The 21,178-nt window shown below is 46.7% G+C and overlaps 1 protein-coding gene across 2 annotated transcripts in view; it reads right to left on the bottom strand.

Annotated features, from left to right (window-relative positions):
• The window catches only part of LOC110518266 (zinc finger protein 407), a 203,265-nt gene that overhangs the window by 34,615 nt on the left and 147,472 nt on the right, over window positions 1–21,178 (bottom strand). For both annotated transcript variants that reach the window (XM_036973835.2, XM_036973836.2), the window contains exon 8: window positions 20,397–20,575. In XM_036973835.2, the coding sequence (XP_036829730.2) occupies window positions 20,397–20,575 (179 nt within the window). The remainder of the gene's footprint in view (window positions 1–20,396; window positions 20,576–21,178) is intronic.

The raw sequence follows: 21,178 nt of genomic DNA, 5'->3' as shown, positions 1-21,178 counted from the left end.
TAAGCCGCCAGGGTTCAGAGGTCATTCCGGCTGGCGCGAGCGCGCATAGAGGGACACACTTTCTACCATACCTTTCTACCATAACCGACTAAAACGACAATTACCAAAACAAAGATACATGTTCAACAATTAACCTGGCCCATTGACAGACATGGATATACGTCTGCCAATCAAGCGGCAGGTAACGTCATAGCCAAACAAAAACGGTCAAAGACAAGTGAGCGTGGGAGTGTGTGCGTGTACATGCACGTACGTGTGTGTTTGCTAGAACGGGTGGCAAACAGTGGAGGAAATATAGAAGGAAAAAAAAATAACAGAAAGGAAATCCCTGCACTGCAGCCTCCAAATCTGAGAGCTGTCAATCTGGGTGAGTGGCAACCCCTTTTGCCCAGAGAGAAGGCAATACATTGGGGTTCCAGATAAGGCCTGCAACACCAGTGCCATGCCTGACAAAAAAATGAGCTGCTTTTCCGTAGGCTACTTGAGTGCTGTCAATCAGCATGACTGCCAGGTTCACACATCGCCAGTGGAGAGACGTATAGAAGAAGAAGAAAAAACGGATTACAGAGGGGGGGAGAGAGAGAGAGACAGAGAGACAGAGAGAGAGAGAGAGAAAGAGAAAGAGAGAGAGACAGAGAAAGAGACAGAGAAAGAGAGATAAAGAAGAGAGAGAAAGAGAAAGAGAGAGAGACAGAGAAAGAGACAGAGAGAGAGAGAGAGAGAGCACATCAGGAAAGAGTGGCCACAGCACTGAAGGGAGTGATTGAAAAGGCTTCTTCTACTTTCCCCAACGCACAAGTGGTTATCTCCACCCTGCTACCACGAAAAGACTTCCACCCTGCCACAATACAGCGGGTAAATGCAAGTATTTCCCGTGACTGTGCCTCAAAACCAAACGTTTTCCTGGCCCACCACTCCACCCTGGACTTGAACAGCCTCTATGACCAGGTCCACCTCTACAAGGCAGCAGTGCCCACCTTTGCCCGAACTCTAAAGGACATCGCTCTCAAACGTATCCCCAACACTTCACACAGGAGCAACAGATCAATAGACACCCCACCCAGACCAGCGAGACACCCTCCCAGATCTGCAGGAGCCCCCCTGGACCTACACATAGAGGACCCACGCCAAGAGGAATTACATCCAGACCACAGTACACCCAGACATATCCACACCCCCACCCCAACCAATCAACCCCCCCCCACGTCAACCATGCCCACACCCCATTTAGGCCCCCTCAGATCAGACCTATGCCACTCCTGCCCACCCCATGCACCCCACCCCCGCAAAGAGGGCCTCAACATGGAAGCCACACATACGCCCAGGTAGTGAGCGGGCAAACAGTCCCAACCCCCACTCTCACACTCGCCCAAGCCAATGGCATGTACCAGATGCTCAGCAGGCTCTGCTCACACTTACTGGCCTGAGGCCAAACCACGACCAACAACATTGGACACTCTATGGAACAAAAAGCCTTCACTATATTATCCTGGAATATCCAAGGCCTGAGGTCATCTGCCTTTGGCCTAAAGAGCAGAAACCCGGACTTCACCAAAGAAATCGGTAATACAGACATTGTCATCCTGCAAGAAACCTGGTATAGAGGAGACGGACCCACTGGTTGCCCTCTAGGTTACAGAGAGCTGGTAGTCCCATCCACCAAACTACCAGGTGGGAAACAGGGAAGGGACTCAGGGGGTATGCTAATTTGGTATATAGCAGACCTAACTCACTCCAATAAATTAATCAAAACAGGAACATTCTACATTTGGCTAGAAATTCAAAAGGAAATTATCCTAACAGAGAAAAATGTCCTCCTGTGTGCTACCTACAGTGCCTTGCGAAAGTATTCGGCCCCCTTGAACTTTGCGACCTTTTGCCACATTTCAGGCTTCAAACATAAAGATATAAAACTGTATTTTTTTGTGAAGAATCAACAACAAGTGGGACACAATCATGAAGTGGAACGACATTTATTGGATATTTCAAACTTTTTTAACAAATCAAAAACTGAAAAATTGGGCGTGCAAAATTATTCAGCCCCTTTACTTTCAGTGCAGCAAACTCTCTCCAGAAGTTCAGTGAGGATCTCTGAATGATCCAATGTTGACCTAAATGACTAATGATGATAAATACAATCCACCTGTGTGTAATCAAGTCTCCGTATAAATGCACCTGCACTGTGATAGTCTCAGAGGTCCGTTAAAAGCGCAGAGAGCATCATGAAGAACAAGGAACACACCAGGCAGGTCCGAGATACTGTTGTGAAGAAGTTTAAAGCCGGATTTGGATACAAAAAGATTTCCCAAGCTTTAAACATCCCAAGGAGCACTGTGCAAGCTATAATATTGAAATGGAAGGAGTATCAGACCACTGCAAATCTACCAAGACCTGGCCGTCCCTCTAAACTTTCAGCTCATACAAGGAGAAGACTGATCAGAGATGCAGCCAAGAGGCCCATGATCACTCTGGATGAACTGCAGAGATCTACAGCTGAGGTGGGAGACTCTGTCCATAGGACAACAATCAGTCGTATATTGCACAAATCTGGCCTTTATGGAAGAGTGGCAAGAAGAAAGCCATTTCTTAAAGATATCCATAAGAAGTGTCGTTTAAAGTTTGCCACAAGCCACCTGGGAGACACACCAAACATGTGGAAGAAGGTGCTCTGGTCAGATGAAACCAAAATTGAACTTTTTGGCAACAATGCAAAACGTTGTTTGGCGTAAAAGCAACACAGCTGAACACACCATCCCCACTGTCAAACATGGTGGTGGCAGCATCATGGTTTGGGCCTGCTTTTCTTCAGCAGGGACAGGGAAGATGGTTAAAATTGATGGGAAGATGGATGGAGCCAAATACAGGACCATTCTGGAAGAAAACCTGATGGAGTCTGCAAAAGACCTGAGACTGGGACGGAGATTTGTCTTCCAACAAGACAATGATCCAAAACATAAAGCAAAATCTACAATGGAATGGTTCAAAAATAAACATATCCAGGTGTTAGAATGGCCAAGTCAAAGTCCAGACCTGAATCCAATCGAGAATCTGTGGAAAGAACTGAAAACTGCTGTTCACAAATGCTCTCCATCCAACCTCACTGAGCTCGAGCTGTTTTTCAAGGAGGAATGGGAAAAAATTTCAGTCTCTCGAAGTGCAAAACTGATAGAGACATACCCCAAGCGACTTACAGCTGTAATCGCAGCAAAAGGTGGCGCTACAAATTATTAACTTAAGGGGGCTGAATAATTTTGCACGCCCAATTTTTCAGTTTTTGATTTGTTTAAAAAGTTTGAAATATCCAATAAATGTCGTTCCACTTCATGATTGTGTCCCACTTGTTGTTGATTCTTCACAAAAAAATACCGTTTTATATCTTTATGTTTGAAGCTTGAAATGTGGCAAAAGGTCGCAAAGTTCAAGGGGGCCGAATACTTTCGCAAGGCACTTTATATCCCCCCACTAGAATCCCCATATTTTAATGAAGACAGCTTCTCCATCCTGGAGGGGGAAATCAATCATTTCCAGGCCCAGGGACATGTACTAGTCTGTGGCGACCTAAATGCCAGAACCGGACAAGAACCTGACACCCTCAGCACACAGGGGGACAAACACCTGCCTGGAGGTGACAGCATTCCCTCCCACATATGCCCCCCTAGGCACAAATATGACAACATAACCAACAAAAACGGGTCACAACTCCTGCAGCTCTGTCGCACGCTGGGTATGTACATAGTCAACGGTAGGCTTCGAGGGGACTCCTATGGTAGGTACACCTATAGCTCATCTCTTGGCAGTAGTACTGTAGACTACTTTATCACTGACCTCAACCCAGAGTCTCTCAGAGCGTTCACAGTCAGCCCACTGACACCCCTATCAGACCACAGCAAAATCACAGTCTACTTAAACAGAGCAATACTCAATCATGAGGCATCAAAGCCAAAGGAACTGAGTAACATTAAGAAATGCTATAGATGGAAGGAATGCAGTTTGGAAACCTACCAAAAAACAATTAGGCAACAACAAATTCAATCCCTTTTAGACAATTTCCTGGGTAAAACGTTCCACTGTAATAGTGAAGGTGTAAACTTGGCAGTAGAAAATCTTAACAGTATATTTGACCTCTCAGCTTCCCTATAAAATCTAAAAATCTCAAATAGAAAACCGAAGAAAATTAACATTAATGACAAATGGTTTGATGAAGAATGCAAAAATCTAAGAAAGAATTGAGAAACCTGTCCAACCAAAAACATAGAGACCCGGAAAACCTGAGTATACGCCTTCACTATGGTGAATCACTAAAACAATACAGAAATACACTACGGAAAAAGAAGGAACAGCATGTCAGAAATCAGCTCAATGCAATTGAAGAATCCATAGACTCTAACCACTTCTGGGAAAATTGGAAAACACTAAACAAACAACAACACGAAGAATTATCTATCCAAAATGGAGATGTATGGGTAAACCACTTCTCCAATCTTTTTGGCTCTATAACAAAGAATAAAGAGCAAAAACATATACATGATCAAATACAGATCTTAGAATCAACTATTAAAGACTACCAGAACCCACTGGATTCTCCAATTACATTGAATGAGTTACAGGACAAAATAAAAACCCTCCAACCCAAAAAGGCCTGTGGTGTTGATGGTATCCTCAATGAAATTATCAAATATACAGACAACAAATTCCAATTGGCTATACTAAAACTCTTTAACATCATACTTAGCTCTGGCATCTTCCCCAATATTTGGAACCAAGGACTGATCACCCCAATCCACAAAAGTGGAGACAAATTTGACCCCAATAACTACCGTGGAATATGTGTCAACAGTAACCTTGGGAAAATCCTCTGCATTATTATTAACAGCAGACTCGTACATTTCCTCAATGAAAACAATGTACTGAGCAAATGTCAAATTGGCTTTTTACCAAATTACCGTACAACAGACCATGTATTCACCCTGCACACCCTAATTGACAACCAAACAAACCAAAACAAAGGCAAAGTCTTCTCATGCTTTGTTGATTTAAAAAAAGCCTTCGACTCAATCTGGCATGAGGGTCTGCTATACAAACTGATGGAAAGTGGTGTTGGGGGTGAAACATACAACATTATAAAATCCATGTACACAAACAACAAGTGTGCGGTTAAAATTGGCAAAAAACACACACATTTCTTCACACAGGGTTGTGGGGTTAGACAGGGATGCAGCTTAAGCCCCACCCTCTTCAACATATATATCAACGAATTGGCGCGGGCACTAGAAAAGTCTGCAGCACCCGGCCTCCCCCTGCTAGAATCCGAAGTCAAATGTCTGCTGTTTGCCGATGACCTGGTGCTTCTGTCACCAACCAAGGAGGGCCTACAGCAGCACCTAGATCTTATGCACAGATTCTGTCAGACCTGGGCCCTGACAGTAAATCTCAGTAAGACCAAAATAATGGTGTTCCAATAAAGGTCCAGTCACCAGGACCACAAATACAAATTCCATCTAGACACTGTTGCCCTAGAGCACACAAAAAACTATACATACCTTGGCCTAAACATCAGCGCCACAGGTAACTTCCACAAAGCTGTGAACGATCTGAGAGACAAGGCAAGAAGGGCAGACTATGCCATCAAAAGAAACATACATTTCAACATACCAATTAGGATTTGGCTAAAAATACTTGAATCAGTCATAGAGCCCATTGCCCTTTATGGTTGTGAGGTCTGGGGTCCGCTCACCAACCAAGACTTCACAAAATGGGACAAACACCAAATTGAGACTCTGCACGCAGAATTCTGCAAAAATATCCTCTGTGTACAACGTAGAACACCAAATAATGCATGCAGAGCAGAATTAGGCCGATACCCACCAATTCTACAACCACCTAAAAGGAAGCGATTCACAAACCTTCCATAACAAAGCCATCACCTACAGAGAGATGAACCTGGAGAAGAGTCCCATAAGAAAGCTGGTCCTGGGGCTCTGTTCACAAACACAAACACACCCTACAGAGCCCCAGGACAACAGCACAATTAGACCCAACCAAATCATGAGAAAACAAAAAGATAATTACTTAACACATTGGAAAGAATTAACAAAAAAAACAGAGCAAACTAGAATGCTATTTGGCCCTACACAGAGAGTACACAGCGGCAGAATACCTGACCACTGTGACTGACCCAAAATTAAGGAAAGCTTTGACTATGTACAGACTCAGTGAGCATAGCCTTGCTATTGAGAAAGGCCGCCGTAGGCAGACATGGCTCTCAAGAGAAGACAGGCTATGTGCTCACTGCCCACAAAATGAGGTGGAAACTGAGCTGCACTTCCTAACCTCCTGCCCAATGTATGACCATATTAGAGAGACATATTTCCCTCAGATTACACAGATCCACAAAGAATTCGAAAACAAATCCAATTTTGAAAAACTCCCATATCTACTGGGTGAAATTCCACAGTGTGCCATCACAGCAGCAAGATTTGTGACCTGTTGCCACGAGAAAAGGGCAACCAGTGAAGAACACACACCATTGTAAATACAACCCATATTTATGCTTATTTATTTTAGCTTGTGTCCTTTAACCATTTGTACATTGTTAAAACACTGTATATATATATATAATATGACATTTGTAATGTCTTTACTGTTTTGAAACCTCTGTATGTGTAATGTTTACTGTTAATTTTTGTTGTTTTTCACTTTATATATTCACTTTGTATGTTGTCTACCTCACTTGCTTTGGCAATGTTAACACATGTTTCCCATGCCAATAAAGCCCTTGAATTGAATTGAATTGAGAGAGAGAGAGAGGGAGAGAGAGAGAGAGAAGAGAGACAGAGACAGAGACAGAGAGAGAGAGAAAGAAGAGAGAGAAAGAAGAGCGAGAAAGAGAAAGCGAGAGAGACAGAGAAAGAGACAGAGAGAGAGAGAGAGACAAAGAGAGAAAAAGAGGGGGTGGGGGAGGAGGAGAGAGAGAGAGAGAGACAAAGAGAGAGAGAGACGGAGAGAGAGAGAGAGGGGGTGGGGGAGGAGGAGAGAGAGAGAGACAGCGAGACAGAGAGAGAGATAGAGAGGGGGTGGGGGGTGGGGGAGGAGGAGAGAGAGAGAGAGGGTGGGGGGAGGAGGAGAGAGAGAGAGAGAGCGAGAGAGAGAGAGAGAGAAAGAGAGAGACAGAGAGAGACAGAGAGAGACAGAGACAGAGACAGAGACAGAGACAGAGAGACAGAGACAGAGACAGAGAGAGACAGAGAGAGAGAGACAGAGAGACAGAGAGAGAGGGAGAGCGAGAGAGACAGAGACAGTGACATAGAGAGACAGAGAGAGAGAGACAGAGACAGAGAGAGAGAGAGACAGAGAGAGAGAGACAGAGAGACAGAGAGAGAGAGAGACACAGAGAGAGAGAGAGACAGAGAGAGAGAGAAAGACAGAGACAGAGAGAGAGGGAGAGCGAGAGAGACAGAGACAGTGACAGAGAGAGACAGAGAGAGAGAGACAGAGAGAGAGAGACAGAGAGAGAGACAGAGAGAGAGAGAGAGACAGAGAGAGAGAGACAGAGAGACAGAGAGAGAGACAGAGACAGAGACAGAGACAGAGAGAGAGAGAGACAGAGAGAGAGAGACAGAGAGAGAGGGAGAGCGAGAGAGACAGAGACAGAGACAGTGACATAGAGAGACAGAGAGAGAGTGACAGAGATGCAGAGAGAGAGGGGGGGGGGGTGGGGGAGGAGGAGGAGAGAGAGAGAGAGAGACAGAGACAGAGACAGAGAGAGAGAGAGAGAGAGGGGGGGGGGGAGGAGGAGGAGAGAGAGAGAGACAGAGAGAGAGAAAACGAGACAGAGAGAGACAGAGAGAGACAGAGACAGACAGAGACAGAGAGACAGAGACAGACAGAGAGACAGAGACAGAGACAGAAAGGGAGAGAGAGAGAGAGGAGGGGGTGGGGGGGGGGGAAGAGAGAGAGAGAGTGAGACAGAGACAGAGAGAGACAGAGACAGATAGACAGACAGAGAGAGGAGGGGGGGGAGCATTAAGCTGGAGCTGAAGGAAAATGAATAAATACGATAACTATGATAATTGAAATGATGAGATTGTGGCACTTGGTGTTTTGGATTCTGCTACCCAGAGGGATTAGGCCACATTCACTGTCATTTTCATTGCTGTGCTTCAACAACACACACAGGCAAACACACACTCACGCACACATTCACACACAAACTCAAGTATATATTTGCCTTTTTTACTTTGCCAAAATCTCTTGGGTACTAATAACCCTTAAAATAAAAACAACAACAACGCACACACAGAAAAACAACAGCTCATGGAACTACAGGATAACTTTGTTCTGTGAAGACACTAGATGTGTGGTCCAGGAGAGACAGCAGCAGCAAATGATTACCTTTTTACAAACTGGGCCTCCGTAATAAAATGTGTCAGGAGAATATTATCAATTCACCAGTTCAGCGAAGATAGTATTTCTGAAGCCACAGAGAAAGAGAGGGGATCGCTATCAGGAGGGAAGCCAACATTGGAATTCTTCACTGTCCAGAAGGGAGGGTGTTAGACTTGTGTTTGTGTGTGTGTGTGTGTGGGGGGGGGGGGGGGGTGTATGTATATGGGAGATAGGAGAGTGTGTGTGTATGGGGGATAGGAGGGTGTGTGTGTATGGGGGATAGGAGGGTGTGTGTGTGGGAGATAGGAGGGTGTGTGTGTGGGAGATAGGAGGGTGTGTGTATGGGGGATAGGAGAGTGTGTGTATGGGGGATAGGAGGGTGTGTGTATGGGGGATAGGAGGGTGTGTGTGTATGGGGGAAAGGAGGGTGTGTGTGTGGGAGATAGGAGGGTGTGTGTGTGGGAGATAGGAGGGTGTGTGTGTGGGAGATAGGAGGGTGTGTGTATGGGGGATATGAGAGTGTGTGTATGGGGGATAGGAGGGTGTGTGTATGGGGGAAAGGAGGGTGTATGTATATGGGAGATAGGAGGGTGTGTGTGTATGGGGGATAGGAGGGTGTGTGTATGGGGGATAGGAGGGTGTGTGTGTGGGAGATAGGAGGGTGTGTGTGTGGGAGATAGGAGAGTGTGTGTATGGGGGATAGGAGGGTGTGTGTATGGGGGATAGGAGGGTGTGTGTATGGGGGATATGAGAGTGTGTGTATGGGGGATAGGAGGGTGTGTGTATGGGGGAAAGGAGGGTGTGTGTGTGGGAGATAGGAGGGTGTGTGTGTGGGAGATAGGAGAGTGTGTGTATGGGGGATAGGAGGGTGTGTGTATGGGGGATAGGAGGGTGTGTGTGTATGGGGAAAAGGAGGGTGTATGTACAGTGCCTTGCGAAAGTATTCGGCCCCCTTGAACTTTGCGACCTTTTGCCACATTTCAGGCTTCAAACATAAAGATATAAAACTGTATTTTTTTGTGAAGAATCAACAACAAGTGGGACACAATCATGAAGTGGAACGACGTTTATTGGATATTTAAAACTTTTTTAACAAATCAAAAACTGAAAAATTGGGCGTGCAAAATTATTCAGCCCCCTTAAATTAATACTTTGAAGCGCCACCTTTTGCTGCGATTACAGCTGTAAGTCGCTTGGGGTATGTCTCTATCAGTTTTGCACATCGAGAGACTGACATTTTTTCCCATTCCTCCTTGCAAAACAGCTCGAGCTCAGTGAGGTTGGATGGAGAGCATTTGTGAACAGCAGTTTTCAGTTCTTTCCACAGATTCTCGATTGGATTCAGGTCTGGACTTTGACTTGGCCATTCTAACACCTGGATATGTTTATTTTTGAACCATTCCATTGTAGATTTTGCTTTATGTTTTGGATCATTGTCTTGTTGGAAGACAAATCTCCGTCCCAGTCTCAGGACTTTTGCAGACTCCATCAGGTTTTCTTCCAGAATGGTCCTGTATTTGGCTCCATCCATCTTCCCATCAATTTTAACCATCTTCCCTGTCCCTGCTGAAGAAAAGCAGGCCCAAACCATGATGCTGCCACCACCATGTTTGACAGTGGGGATGGTGTGTTCAGCTGTGTTGCTTTTACGCCAAACATAACGTTTTGCATTGTTGCAAAGTTCAATTTTGGTTTCATCTGACCAGAGCACCTTCTTCCACATGTTTGGTGTGTCTCCCAGGTGGCTTGTGGCAAACTTTAAACGACACTTTTTATGGATATCTTTAAGAAATGGCTTTCTTCTTGCCACTCTTCCATAAAGGCCAGATTTGTGCAATATACGACTGATTGTTGTCCTATGGACAGAGTCTCCCACCTCAGCTGTAGATCTCTGCAGTTCATCCAGAGTGATCATGGGCCTCTTGGCTGCATCTCTGATCAGTCTTCTCCTTGTATGAGCTGAAAGTTTAGAGGGACGGCCAGGTCTTGGTAGATTTGCAGTGGTCTGATACTCCTTCCATTTCAATATTATCGCTTGCACAGTGCTCCTTGGGATGTTTAAAGCTTGGGAAATCTTTTTGTATCCAAATCCGGCTTTAAACTTCTTCACAACAGTATCTCGGACCTGCCTGGTGTGTTCCTTGTTCTTCATGATGCTCTCTGCGCTTTTAACAGACCTCTGAGACTATCACAGTGCAGGTGCACTTATACGGAGACTTGATTACACACAGGTGGATTGTATTTATCATCATTAGTCATTTAGGTCAACAATGGATCATTCAGAGATCCTCACTGAACTTCTGGAGAGAGTTTGCTGCACTGAAAGTAAAGGGGCTGAATAATTTTGCACGCCCAATTTTTCAGTTTTTGATTTGTTAAAAAAGTTTGAAATATCCAATAAATGTCGTAAATGGGGGATAGGAGGGTGTGTGTATGGGGGATAGGAGGGTGTGTGTGTATGGGGATAGGAGGGTGTGTGTATGGGGGATTCGAGGGTGTGTGTATGGGGGATACGAGGGTGTGTGTATGGGGGAAAGGAGTGTGTGTGTGTATGGGGGATACGAGGGTGTGTGTATGGGGGAAAGGAGTGTGTGTGTGTGTATGGGGGATAGGAGTGTGTGTGTGTATGGGGGAAAGGAGGGTGTGTGTGTATGGGGGATAGGAGAGTGTGTGTATGGGGGATAGGAGTGTGTGTGTGTGTGTGTGTGTGGGAGATATGAGGGTGTGTGTGTATGGGGATAGGAGGGTGTGTGTGTGTGTGTGGGAGATAGGAGGGTGTGTGTGGGAGATAGGAGGGTGTATGTGTATGGTGGATAGGAGGGTGTATGTGTATGGGGATAGGAGGGTGTGTGTGTGGGAGATAGGAGGGTGTATGTATGGGAGATAGGAGGGTGTATGTGTATGGGGATAGGAGGGTGTGTGTGTGGGAGATAGGAGGGTGTGTGTGTATGGGGATAGGAGGGTGTGTATGGGGATAGGAGGGTGTGTGTGGGGGAGATAGGAGGGTGTATGTGTATGGGAGATAGGAGTGTGTATGTGTATGGGGATAGGGATAGGAGGGTGTGTGTGTATGGGGGAAAGGAGGGTGTGTGTGTATGGGGGATAGGAGAGTGTGTGTATGGGGGATAGGAGTGTGTGTGTGTGTGTGTGTGGGAGATAGGAGGGTGTGTGTGGGAGATAGGAGGGTGTATGTGTATGGTGGATAGGAGGGTGTATGTGTATGGGGATATGAGGGTGTGTGTGTGGGAGATAGGAGGGTGTGTGTGTATGGGGATAGGAGGGTGTGTGTGTGGGAGATAGGAGGGTGTATGTGTATGGGGATAGGGGGTGTGTATGGGGATAGGAGGGTGTGTGTGTGTGTGATATAGGAGGGTGTATGTGTATGGGAGATAGGAGGGTGTATGTGTATGGGAAATAGGAGGGTGTATGTGTATGGGAAATAGGAGGGTATATGTATATGGGAGATAGGATGGTGTATGTATGGGAGATAGGAGGGTGTATGTAAGAGGGATGGATTCTCTGAACCTTGTGGACACAGATGAGACAGAAGAGTGTCACATCCATAGTCACCCTGCTTAACATAATGTCCCACCAAGCAGTGACGGGCTCGCCTCCTTGAACTGGTTGTGCCCTATCTCATTCCCCCTTTCTCTCCCTCTCTCTGACTCTCGTTTTAAGCAGGTCATACATACGTGTATCTCTGTGTGAGTGGTATGGCTTCGGCTTATTGCTGTCTGTCTTCCTGTCTGTCTTCCTGTCTGTCTGTCTGCCTGTCTGTCTATGCATGAGTATGTGTGTCCGAATTTTCAGCCACAGGGAAATAGATGCTTAGCGAATGTGTCTTTTAAACACACACATACGAAAGCGCACACACACACACACATACACACAAACTCACCCTCCTTGCCCCAAACCCCATCCCTACTCTTTATCCAGCCCCACTACTCTGGAGTCTCTTCAGGTTATGGAGTCCAGCCCCAATACTCTGGAGTCTGTTCAGGTTATGGAGTCCAGCCCCAATACTCTGGAGTCTGTTCAGGTTATGGAGTCCAGCCCCAATACTCTGGAGTCTGTTCAGGTTATGGAGTCCAGCCCCAATACTCTGGAGTCTGTTCAGGTTATGGAGTTCAGCCCAATACTCTGGAGTCTGTTCAGGTTATGGAGTCCAGCCCCAATACTCTGGAGTCTGTTCAGGTTATGGAGTTCAGCCCCAATACTCTGGAGTCTGTTCAGGTTATGGAGTCCAGCCCCAATACTCTGGAGTCTCTTCAGGTTATGGAGTCCAGCCCCAATACTCTGGAGTCTGCCCTGATAGACACACAGTCTGAGGCATATAGCCCAACTAGCGAACCACGCTGAAATCTCTCATTAAAAATGCACAGACTCCAGAAACAATTTTTTTGTTATTCATCCCCCCTTCTTTTCACAGGTGTCAAGAGAGATTTCATGGCCTGTGCCTGTGTGTGGATTTGTCACACCCCTTTTTAGTGCTAATTTGCCCTTTTAGGTTTAATCTCTCTGTGAGTGGCTTTCCTCACCCTTTAATTAGGCTACGGGGAACCGAAACCAACACCATACACACACACACAGAGACACAGGGGCATGCATGCACACACACACAAGACACTCTGCTATTGTTCTCTATGGGCTCCTTTCACACACAGCTCTAGTCACTTACACAGGACTGAGACAAAAAGAGAGAACAAGACAGTGCCATAGATACAGTCAGTGGGGAGAAAGAGAGAGAGAGAGCATGTGTGTGTGGGCGTGTGTGAAAGACAGAGAGAATGTTAAACTTTCACTCCTCCCTTCCCTGTCTTACAATTCTCTCTCTCTCTCTCTCTCTCTCTCTCTCTCTCTCTCTCTCTCTCTCTCTCGCTCGCTCTCTCTCATTCTCTCTCTCTCTCTCTCTCTCATTACAAAATTAGCCAAACAAAGCCTGAGCACTATAAAGGAAAATACAATAACAGAGGCGCTCGTTATGTGGAAATAAGAGGACACTTAATTGGGGTCTGATAGCCTAATAGGCAGCACTCTGATTACCAAGTGCTGCACATTGGGTCAAATTAGCCCAGTGATGAGCAGCCAGGGGATTCAATTATGTTGGGAGAACAAAAAGATACGCAGTGAAAGCTCCTAACAGGGAGCACCGTAACAAGAAACATGGGACTCTGTTTTTTTTTTTTTAAATGGCAATTGGTCTGTTGGTTGGGTAGTAAGACCAAAACGTTCATGGATAGAACAGGAAGCCAATAAGCAGCCATGTTTTTATTACCATCACCGGTCCGGGGGCCTCGTTCAGGTGAATATAACGTTACAAGAATGTTTAGATAGACAGAAATGTGTGGTGTAGAACAGATATAGAATAGGTGAAAAGGTCTAGAACAGTCATTTTGGAAACACTTACAATAAGGGCTGTGTTTAGTGTAGGCTTTACCCTGGCGTGACGTTTTGATAACCATGTAAATCTCTCTCGGACAAGTTGACTTCACCTCTATTTACTCTCAGAATCAAACATGTTAATTAGCATCAAAGTAGACATCATACAAGACTACGAATCCCTGCAAGCTCCTTGCAAGGCATCGCTAGCTGACACCTTTTTGTTTAATTGACAATTTATTAATTGACAACATTAGATAGTTAATACCGAGATTCCTACCTTTACTTCGATTCGTCAGATGGCATTTGTAGTTCTTTATGATTTTTCTTTTGGGGGTGGGGGGGGTCACCTTTTCCTAAAGAGGTTTACACTGTTAGCAAAATGTCACGCCCGGGTAAAACACAGCCCTTCTTAAAATGTTTTCAAAATCCCCTATAGGAAAAATAAATAGTTAAAAAACAATTGGAACCATTTCCTTGTTTGACCCTTAGGTTTTATGGGTATTATGACTCATACTGTGGTACTCTATTGAAGTCGACATTTTAAACGGTTAAAGTAAGGGTTAAGGTTATGGTTAAGGTTAGGGTGAAAGGTTATAGGGTAGGGACGTCCCAAGGATCCCGGGTAGCACTAACCGGTAGAATAGGAGGATTGTGTAAGCTGTGTTCATCACATTTCCATCTGCAACGTCCTAGAATGTTTGTCTTCTGAGCGTGGCCCATGTAAAAAAAAACTCTCATGTCTTATCGCTACATAGATCGGATAGGTGCAGTGAAATGTGTTGTTTTACAGGGTCAATAATAATACGCTGCCACAGGGGCAAATGATGGTTAAGGCCCTTGCTCAAGGGCACATACAGATTTTTCAATTTGTTGCCCCGGTTATTCGAACCAGTGACCTTTTGGTTAATGCCCCAACGATCTAACCTCTAGGTTACCTGACACCCCATGTAGATTCTCTCGAGCTGAAGGTCAAGGGCTCCAGTACTGACGGGGGTTAATGGTTAGGGGAGAGATAGAGGAAGTGTGTTTCACTCCACTCCATTCCCCCAGACAGAGAGCAACACGTGGTGTTATAAGGCTTGTGTTGACCGAGTCAAAAGGGGGACCGGTGCGAGACGGACACAATCGCAAACCAATACTCCGCTCTACCACAATCCCTCTCTCTCTCTGTCCCTCCCTCTCTAACTCCCTCTCTATATCGCTCTATCCCCCTCCCTCTCTCTCTCATTAGCCCCCACCCTCTCATCTTTTTCTGCCCATCGCTGTTGGTAGGCAGGCAGACTGAGGCCTAGTGGTAAAGGCAGCTCTGTCTACTGTCTATAGCAGTGTCTGTAGCGAGGGGAGATGGGCGACTGAATAATGGAGAAGGTCTTATAGGAGCCGGCTGGTCCCAATATCCAACGCCCCGTGCCGGGAGAGAGGTGCCTCTTGGGAAACACCCCTGTAGCTGTCACTCACACCACACGGAGGAGGGTGTCTGTGTGTGTTTGAGTATGTGTGTCTGTGTGTGTTTGAATGTGTGTGCCTGTGTGTGTTTGAGTATGTATGCCTGCGTGTGTTTGAATGTGTGTGTCTGTGTGTGTTTTCAGACAAGGCCCCGTCATCCCCAGGCACACACCAGAGAAAGGCAGACACACACTTCTCTGACCCTTATAGTACACACTGTGACCTTTCCATCATCCAATCATCACTCAGAGCCAAAGTCAGGGGCACGGGGCTTTTGTAATAGTTCACTATATAAGGAATAGTATCATTTCAGAAGTAGCCATGGATAAAAAGAGGGAACCAGTAGCCACTGATTCTATTCTCTATATTCCCTATAGTGCAAATAGGGCTCTAGTCAAAAGTAGTGCACTACATACTAAAAAAAGGGGGTCATTTCAGAAGAAAAGAAAAAAAAAGAAAAACAGAGAGAACCAACCAAGAGCCACTAGTCCCACAGTTTCTCTTACATACATACATAGACCCATAGACTGGGTGTCGGTCTGTCCCCTGAATGGCCACTAAATACCAGGAGAGAGTGACTCTCAGAGTGGAGCGAAGTGGAACAAACAAAGGCCTGTTTGCCGCGGCTGACGTGTGATGAATGCGTCCGTTCATGCTCGTCGGAGCAGGTCATTATGCAGGAAACGCCGGCTTTGCCTAGCCTGAGCGGCCCCTGTGCCCGCATCCGTTTACTGGGCCGCACGCCACCGCATGCGTCGTCTCTCTTCCCAGACCGTTTGGCTTTTCACTCCCACCCGAGCCGTCCCCTGGGGCGCACTCACACTGAGCGGCACTCTTTGCATCTCTGCCGTAACATCTCAATCAGGCCTACTGTAACGTGTGGAGCGTGGGGATGGGGGAGAGTCAACATCCAAATACACAAATAGGCCTCCCAGAGAGGGACTGAGAGAGGGGGGGGGAAACAATAGAGAGAGAGAGGCAGAGAAGGGAGAGGCAAAGACAAACAAGCGAGTCCCCTGATAGTTGACTAGTCTCTACCGTGCTCTGTCGGAGGGGAGACTCTCTTTCCAGAGCTCATGTCTTGGGTTGCAAAAAACTGTGATGTATTTGCAGGAAGAAAAAAAAAAAAACAGGCCCAAAGAAAGCCAGCAGGGAACCAAAAAGGTGTTCACCACGGGGGAATTCTCCAATTAACACCCGACACGGCAATCAGCCTCAAGCCCTTGCATGCAGGTGTGCTGCACTCACGGTGTGTTTGTGTGAACGCGACGGGAAGGGACAGAGAGACAAAACGACACACTGTCTTCAGAGTTTACTGGGTTTTGTATCCATCTGTTCAGACAACACATTGTATTAACATGCTCCTGATATTGTCTTCACACTGTAAACGCAGGTGCGTTCGTGCCAACGACTACAGACAGAAAGGCAGACGGGGGAACAGTTGAGCTAAGGGTCAAACAGAGACAAAGACACATTGAAAGACCAAGATATACATTTCTGAGCCTTTATAAACGCTGATTTTTTTTCCCTCCCAAACGTCTCGCTGCAACAAGTCCATTGTTAATGTCACAAACTCTCTCTCAGGGTGACGCCAAGTCCCGAGATGTTGGGTTTATTGTCTACGCTTCAAATTGACACAGTTCCACGCCAAACTGAGTGGACCAACTTTATTCCTAGAATAAACACATGCACACACACACACACACACAACAGGGGTGGGATATTTCATTAGATGCTGAAGGGACAGAGAGAGAGAGAAACAGAAAGAGAGAGACAGAAAGAGAGAGCAACGGGGGAACAATACACAGAGTGAGAGAGAAATAGCCATAGAGGGGGAGAGAGAGAGAGAGAAATAGCCATAGAGGAGGAGAGAGAGAGAGAGAGAGAGAGAAATAGCCATAGAGGAGGAGCGAGAGAGAGAGTGAGAAATAGCCATAGAGGAGGAGCGAGAGAGAGAGAGAGAGAGGGAGAGAGAGAGGGAGAGAGCGAGAGCGAGAGATGGGGAGGGTAGAAAGCAAGAAGAAAGGAAGAAAGACGAACTAAAGTAAAACCATTTGAAAACAGTTTTTTTCACTTGCAATATCGCACAACAACAAACACGCATACAAATGAATTTGCCTGATGGTTCAGATACGGTATTAAGATCATCATTTAAGCAGGGGCCCTTTTGCAAACCTCTACAGTTGTCATCGGTCTTGTATTATTAGGGCAAACAAAAACTGAACTAACTAGGAACAATGCCTTGAAGACATGCTGAGGCCGGCCACTAAGTAGCACATCCAGACACATCATTATGAGCCATTTGATTGCCGTGCCCTCCAGATGCGCAATTATCAGTCTAAAATTGGGGAGATTTTTTACAATTAAACAGTGGGATGAAGACCATCTAACAATGCTAATGATGACTTATGACCTGTGTGGGTATGAAAGGGCATTGTATTACGCCACGGTTAGGCATATGGGATGGGACGGGTCGGTGTTTATATACCCTCAGTGCCCTCTTAACCCAGGGTGCATCTGAAATGCTAACCTGTTCTCTATTTAGCGCACTACCTTAAACCAGAGCCTCGAGGCTCTGGTGAAAAGAAGTGCACCGCATCGGGAATAGGGCACCATTTTGGACGAACATTTAGCCAGCCCATTCAGCGACAACTCTGTACTAGACCTTCAGTGGTGAAACAAGGCCCCAGAGGAAGCTAGCCATACGGTATGGTGCTGTTCCTGTAGTCTCTACCATCACCGCTAGCCATGCGACGTCGCAGCGCACATCTCAGAAGCACTGCCACTTCCCTGCGCCCTATCTCTGTGTCCATCTCACGAGGGAGACAATTGTCATTACCATTTCACTTAAAAAACTGCCCTAACCGTATTCTCCTGGTTTCCGTCATATTTTTTTCTAATCATAATTTCCCTCCGCCATCTCTGGCTGGCTCTAATTCCCTCCTCTCTTCCTCCCTCTCTCCCTCCTCCGTTTACAGAGGACCTCTCTTTTCATCCTTGAGAAGGGCTTTAATTCGAAGTGCGACGGCGTTGAATAAAGGGTGAAGAAAAAAGAGAGGCAGAGACGGCACCGAGAGGAGCGCCGCGGACGCCCGAGTGTCAATCAACTGCGGCTGTGAGGGGCCCGTGACTGGGGCTACGGAGGAGAAAGAGAGGAGAGGAGAGAGAGAGAGAGTCTGTGTTTGATCTGTGTCTTTCAAAGGGAAAACAGCAGGAAGGGCCTTCACAGACGATTTGCCTCTCCCTGCCAGCTCCAGCTCCATCCTGACAGAGAGCAATCACAAGCAGGTTAATTCAACATCTACCTTCTTCATCTTTTTTTCCCCCGCTCTCCTTTCTTTTGGTCTCGTTCTGTCGACTCGGATGAAACGTTGCTTCCCTTTTTCAGAGAGCCCCACAAGAGCACTTTAAAACACAAACAGACCTTCTTTCAACCTTCTGTGGGTGTGAGGGTGAAGGGGGGGGGAGTGGTAGTGTGGGGGTTAAGGGTGTCTAGGGGGGTGAGCCAGAGTGTAAGGGAATATGAAGCAGGTATTTTGCCAACCATAACTCTGTGGAAGGCAAAGAGAGGCCGGTGAACAGTCAGCAGATTCAGCACACAGGGACAAAACACAGACCCATCCTGTCTCCATAGAAACTAAAGAAATAAAGCCACAGTGTTTCCTTCTCCATGCTCTATGGCCATGTTCCTCACTCCAGTAATGGTATCCTCTCCTGGCCAACGTCTGTCCTGGTCTGTGTCCCGGGCACTGTTTTTGACCAGAGCCCTTATGGACCCTGGTCAAAAGGAGTGAAGGAGTGAAGGAAATAGGGAACATGGCACCATTTGGAACGCAGCCTTGGACTGGAGCGGCTAGCTACCCACATGCTTTGCTATCCAGAGGGCACCAGGTCAGAGGGATAACAGGATAAAAGGTGTCCTTTCGGGTTCCAGAGAAGGACATTCAACTCTCTAGATTGGATTTGGGGCCTTCAAGGACACAGGAAGAACACTCAACACAAAAGATAGATCCAATAGAGGACGAACAGATTTGTTCTGGAGGAGGAGGAGGGGGGGTTAGAGGAGGAGGAGGTGGGTGGATGAGGTGGAGGGGGTAGAGGAGGAGGGGGTAGAGGAGGAGGAAGAGGGGGTAGAGAAGGAGGAGGAGGGTGGAGGATGAGGGGGTAGAGGAGGAGGAGGAGGGTGGAGGAGGAGGAGGGGGTAGAAGAGGAGGGGTAGAGGAGGGGGTAAAGGAGGAGGAGGAGGGTGGAGGAGGAGGAGGGGGTAGAAGAGGAGGGGTAGAGGAGGAAGAGGGGGTAGAGGAGGAGGAGGGTGGAGGGGGTAGAAGAGGAGGAGGAGGGTGGAGGAGGAGGGGGTAGAGGGTGGAGGAGGAGCAACAGGAGGAGGAGGAGCAACAGGAGGCAGAGGAGGAGAAGGAGGAGGTGGAGGGAAGAAGGAGAAGTGATTGGCAGGGCACTGTATTATTACATCCAGCACTGCCTGTCAGTGGCTTTGCAGGCATCACCAAATACAGCAGCTGTCTCTACCTACCATCTACACACACATGATACCACTCCCCAGAGAGAGAGAGAGAGAGAGAGAGAGAGAGAGAGAGAGAGAGAGAGAGAGAGAGAGAGAGAGAGAGAGAGAGAGAGAGAGAGAGAGAGAGAGAGAGAGAGAGAGAGAGAGAGAGAGAGAGAGAGAGAGAGAGAGAGAGAGAGAGAGAGAGAGAGAGAGAGAGAGAGAGAGAGAGAGAGAGAGAGAGAGAGAGAGAGAGAGAGAGAGAGAGAGAGAGAGAGAGAGAGAGAGAGAGAGAGAGAGAGAGAGATAAAATAGAGAGGTGTCAGGGGAGCTGTTACCCAGAGCAAAGAGTCAGAGTGAAGATCAGTGTTTGTTTGTTTGTTTGTATGTTCACTCGCAGGCCTGTGTGTAGATAGGGGTACTCCTGTGTAGATAGGGGTACTCCTGCCTGTGCGTAGATAGGGGTACTCCTGCCTGTGTGTAGATAGGGGTACTCCTACCTGTGTGTAGATAGGGGTACTCCTGCCTGTGTGTAGATAGGGGTACTCCTGCCTGTGTGTAGATAGGGGTATTCCTACCTGTGTGTAGATAGGGGTACTCCTACCTGTGTGTAGATAGGGGTACTCCTACCTGTGTGTAGATAGGGGTATTCCTACCTGTGTGTAGATAGGGGTACTCCTACCTGCATGCAGGTAGGCCAGGTCAGGGTTCTCGATGTCGGGGTGATGCTCCTTCAGATGGTTCCTGAAGTCCATGGGGCCGTTGGTGCCGTAGTCACACTTGGGGCAGTTGTACATCTTCACTCCCTCGTGCTTCCCCGTGTGCAGGATGTGCTTTCGGATGTTCTCCGCACAGTTGGATCTGTTGGGAGATGAACAGACAACGATTAAAAAGGAGGAACAGTTGATTCAATTAGAAGATAAAAAGATCAAACAAAGAGTAAAAAAAAAAGACAGGAAGGAGAAGAAGAAAATCCCCCAAACAATCGAGGATGCTCCCCTTGGAAGGCTTCCTGTACTGACGCTTTGGTTTTGTTCTATTCTATTCTAACAACATGAATCAAGTGGATTGAACGCAAACAATTTAGTGGTGGGGCTGAGGGAGCATGTTTAAGGAGTTTACATATTTGGAGAGACTCTTAAAGCCCCTGTGACAACGCAATACACACAATCCAAAAGGGGGGGGGGGCAAAGTGGTAAACAATGATAAACAATTCTACAATTTGTGAGATACATTTACATGTTGTGGATGCACTGTTGTCATTTTCACACAGCCCTTGGTACCTCTTGCATGTTGCAGACGTTTCACTCTAGGAGTATGAAACTCCTGCAACAGGGTGAAAGTTAAAAACAAAATTTTTACACCGTATTTCGACGAAGTCTACCGTGTTTGTAATCTCGAAACCCTGACCCAAATCTGGTATCCACTGGCCAGCTACTGGACGTGATTCTGGGCGCTGAGGAT

This window comes from Oncorhynchus mykiss, chromosome 3 (genome assembly GCF_057628025.1).
Source record: "Oncorhynchus mykiss isolate SJ-2025 chromosome 3, ASM5762802v1, whole genome shotgun sequence".
NCBI lineage: Eukaryota > Metazoa > Chordata > Actinopteri > Salmoniformes > Salmonidae > Oncorhynchus > Oncorhynchus mykiss.
This window is presented reverse-complemented; position numbering and strand designations above follow the sequence as displayed.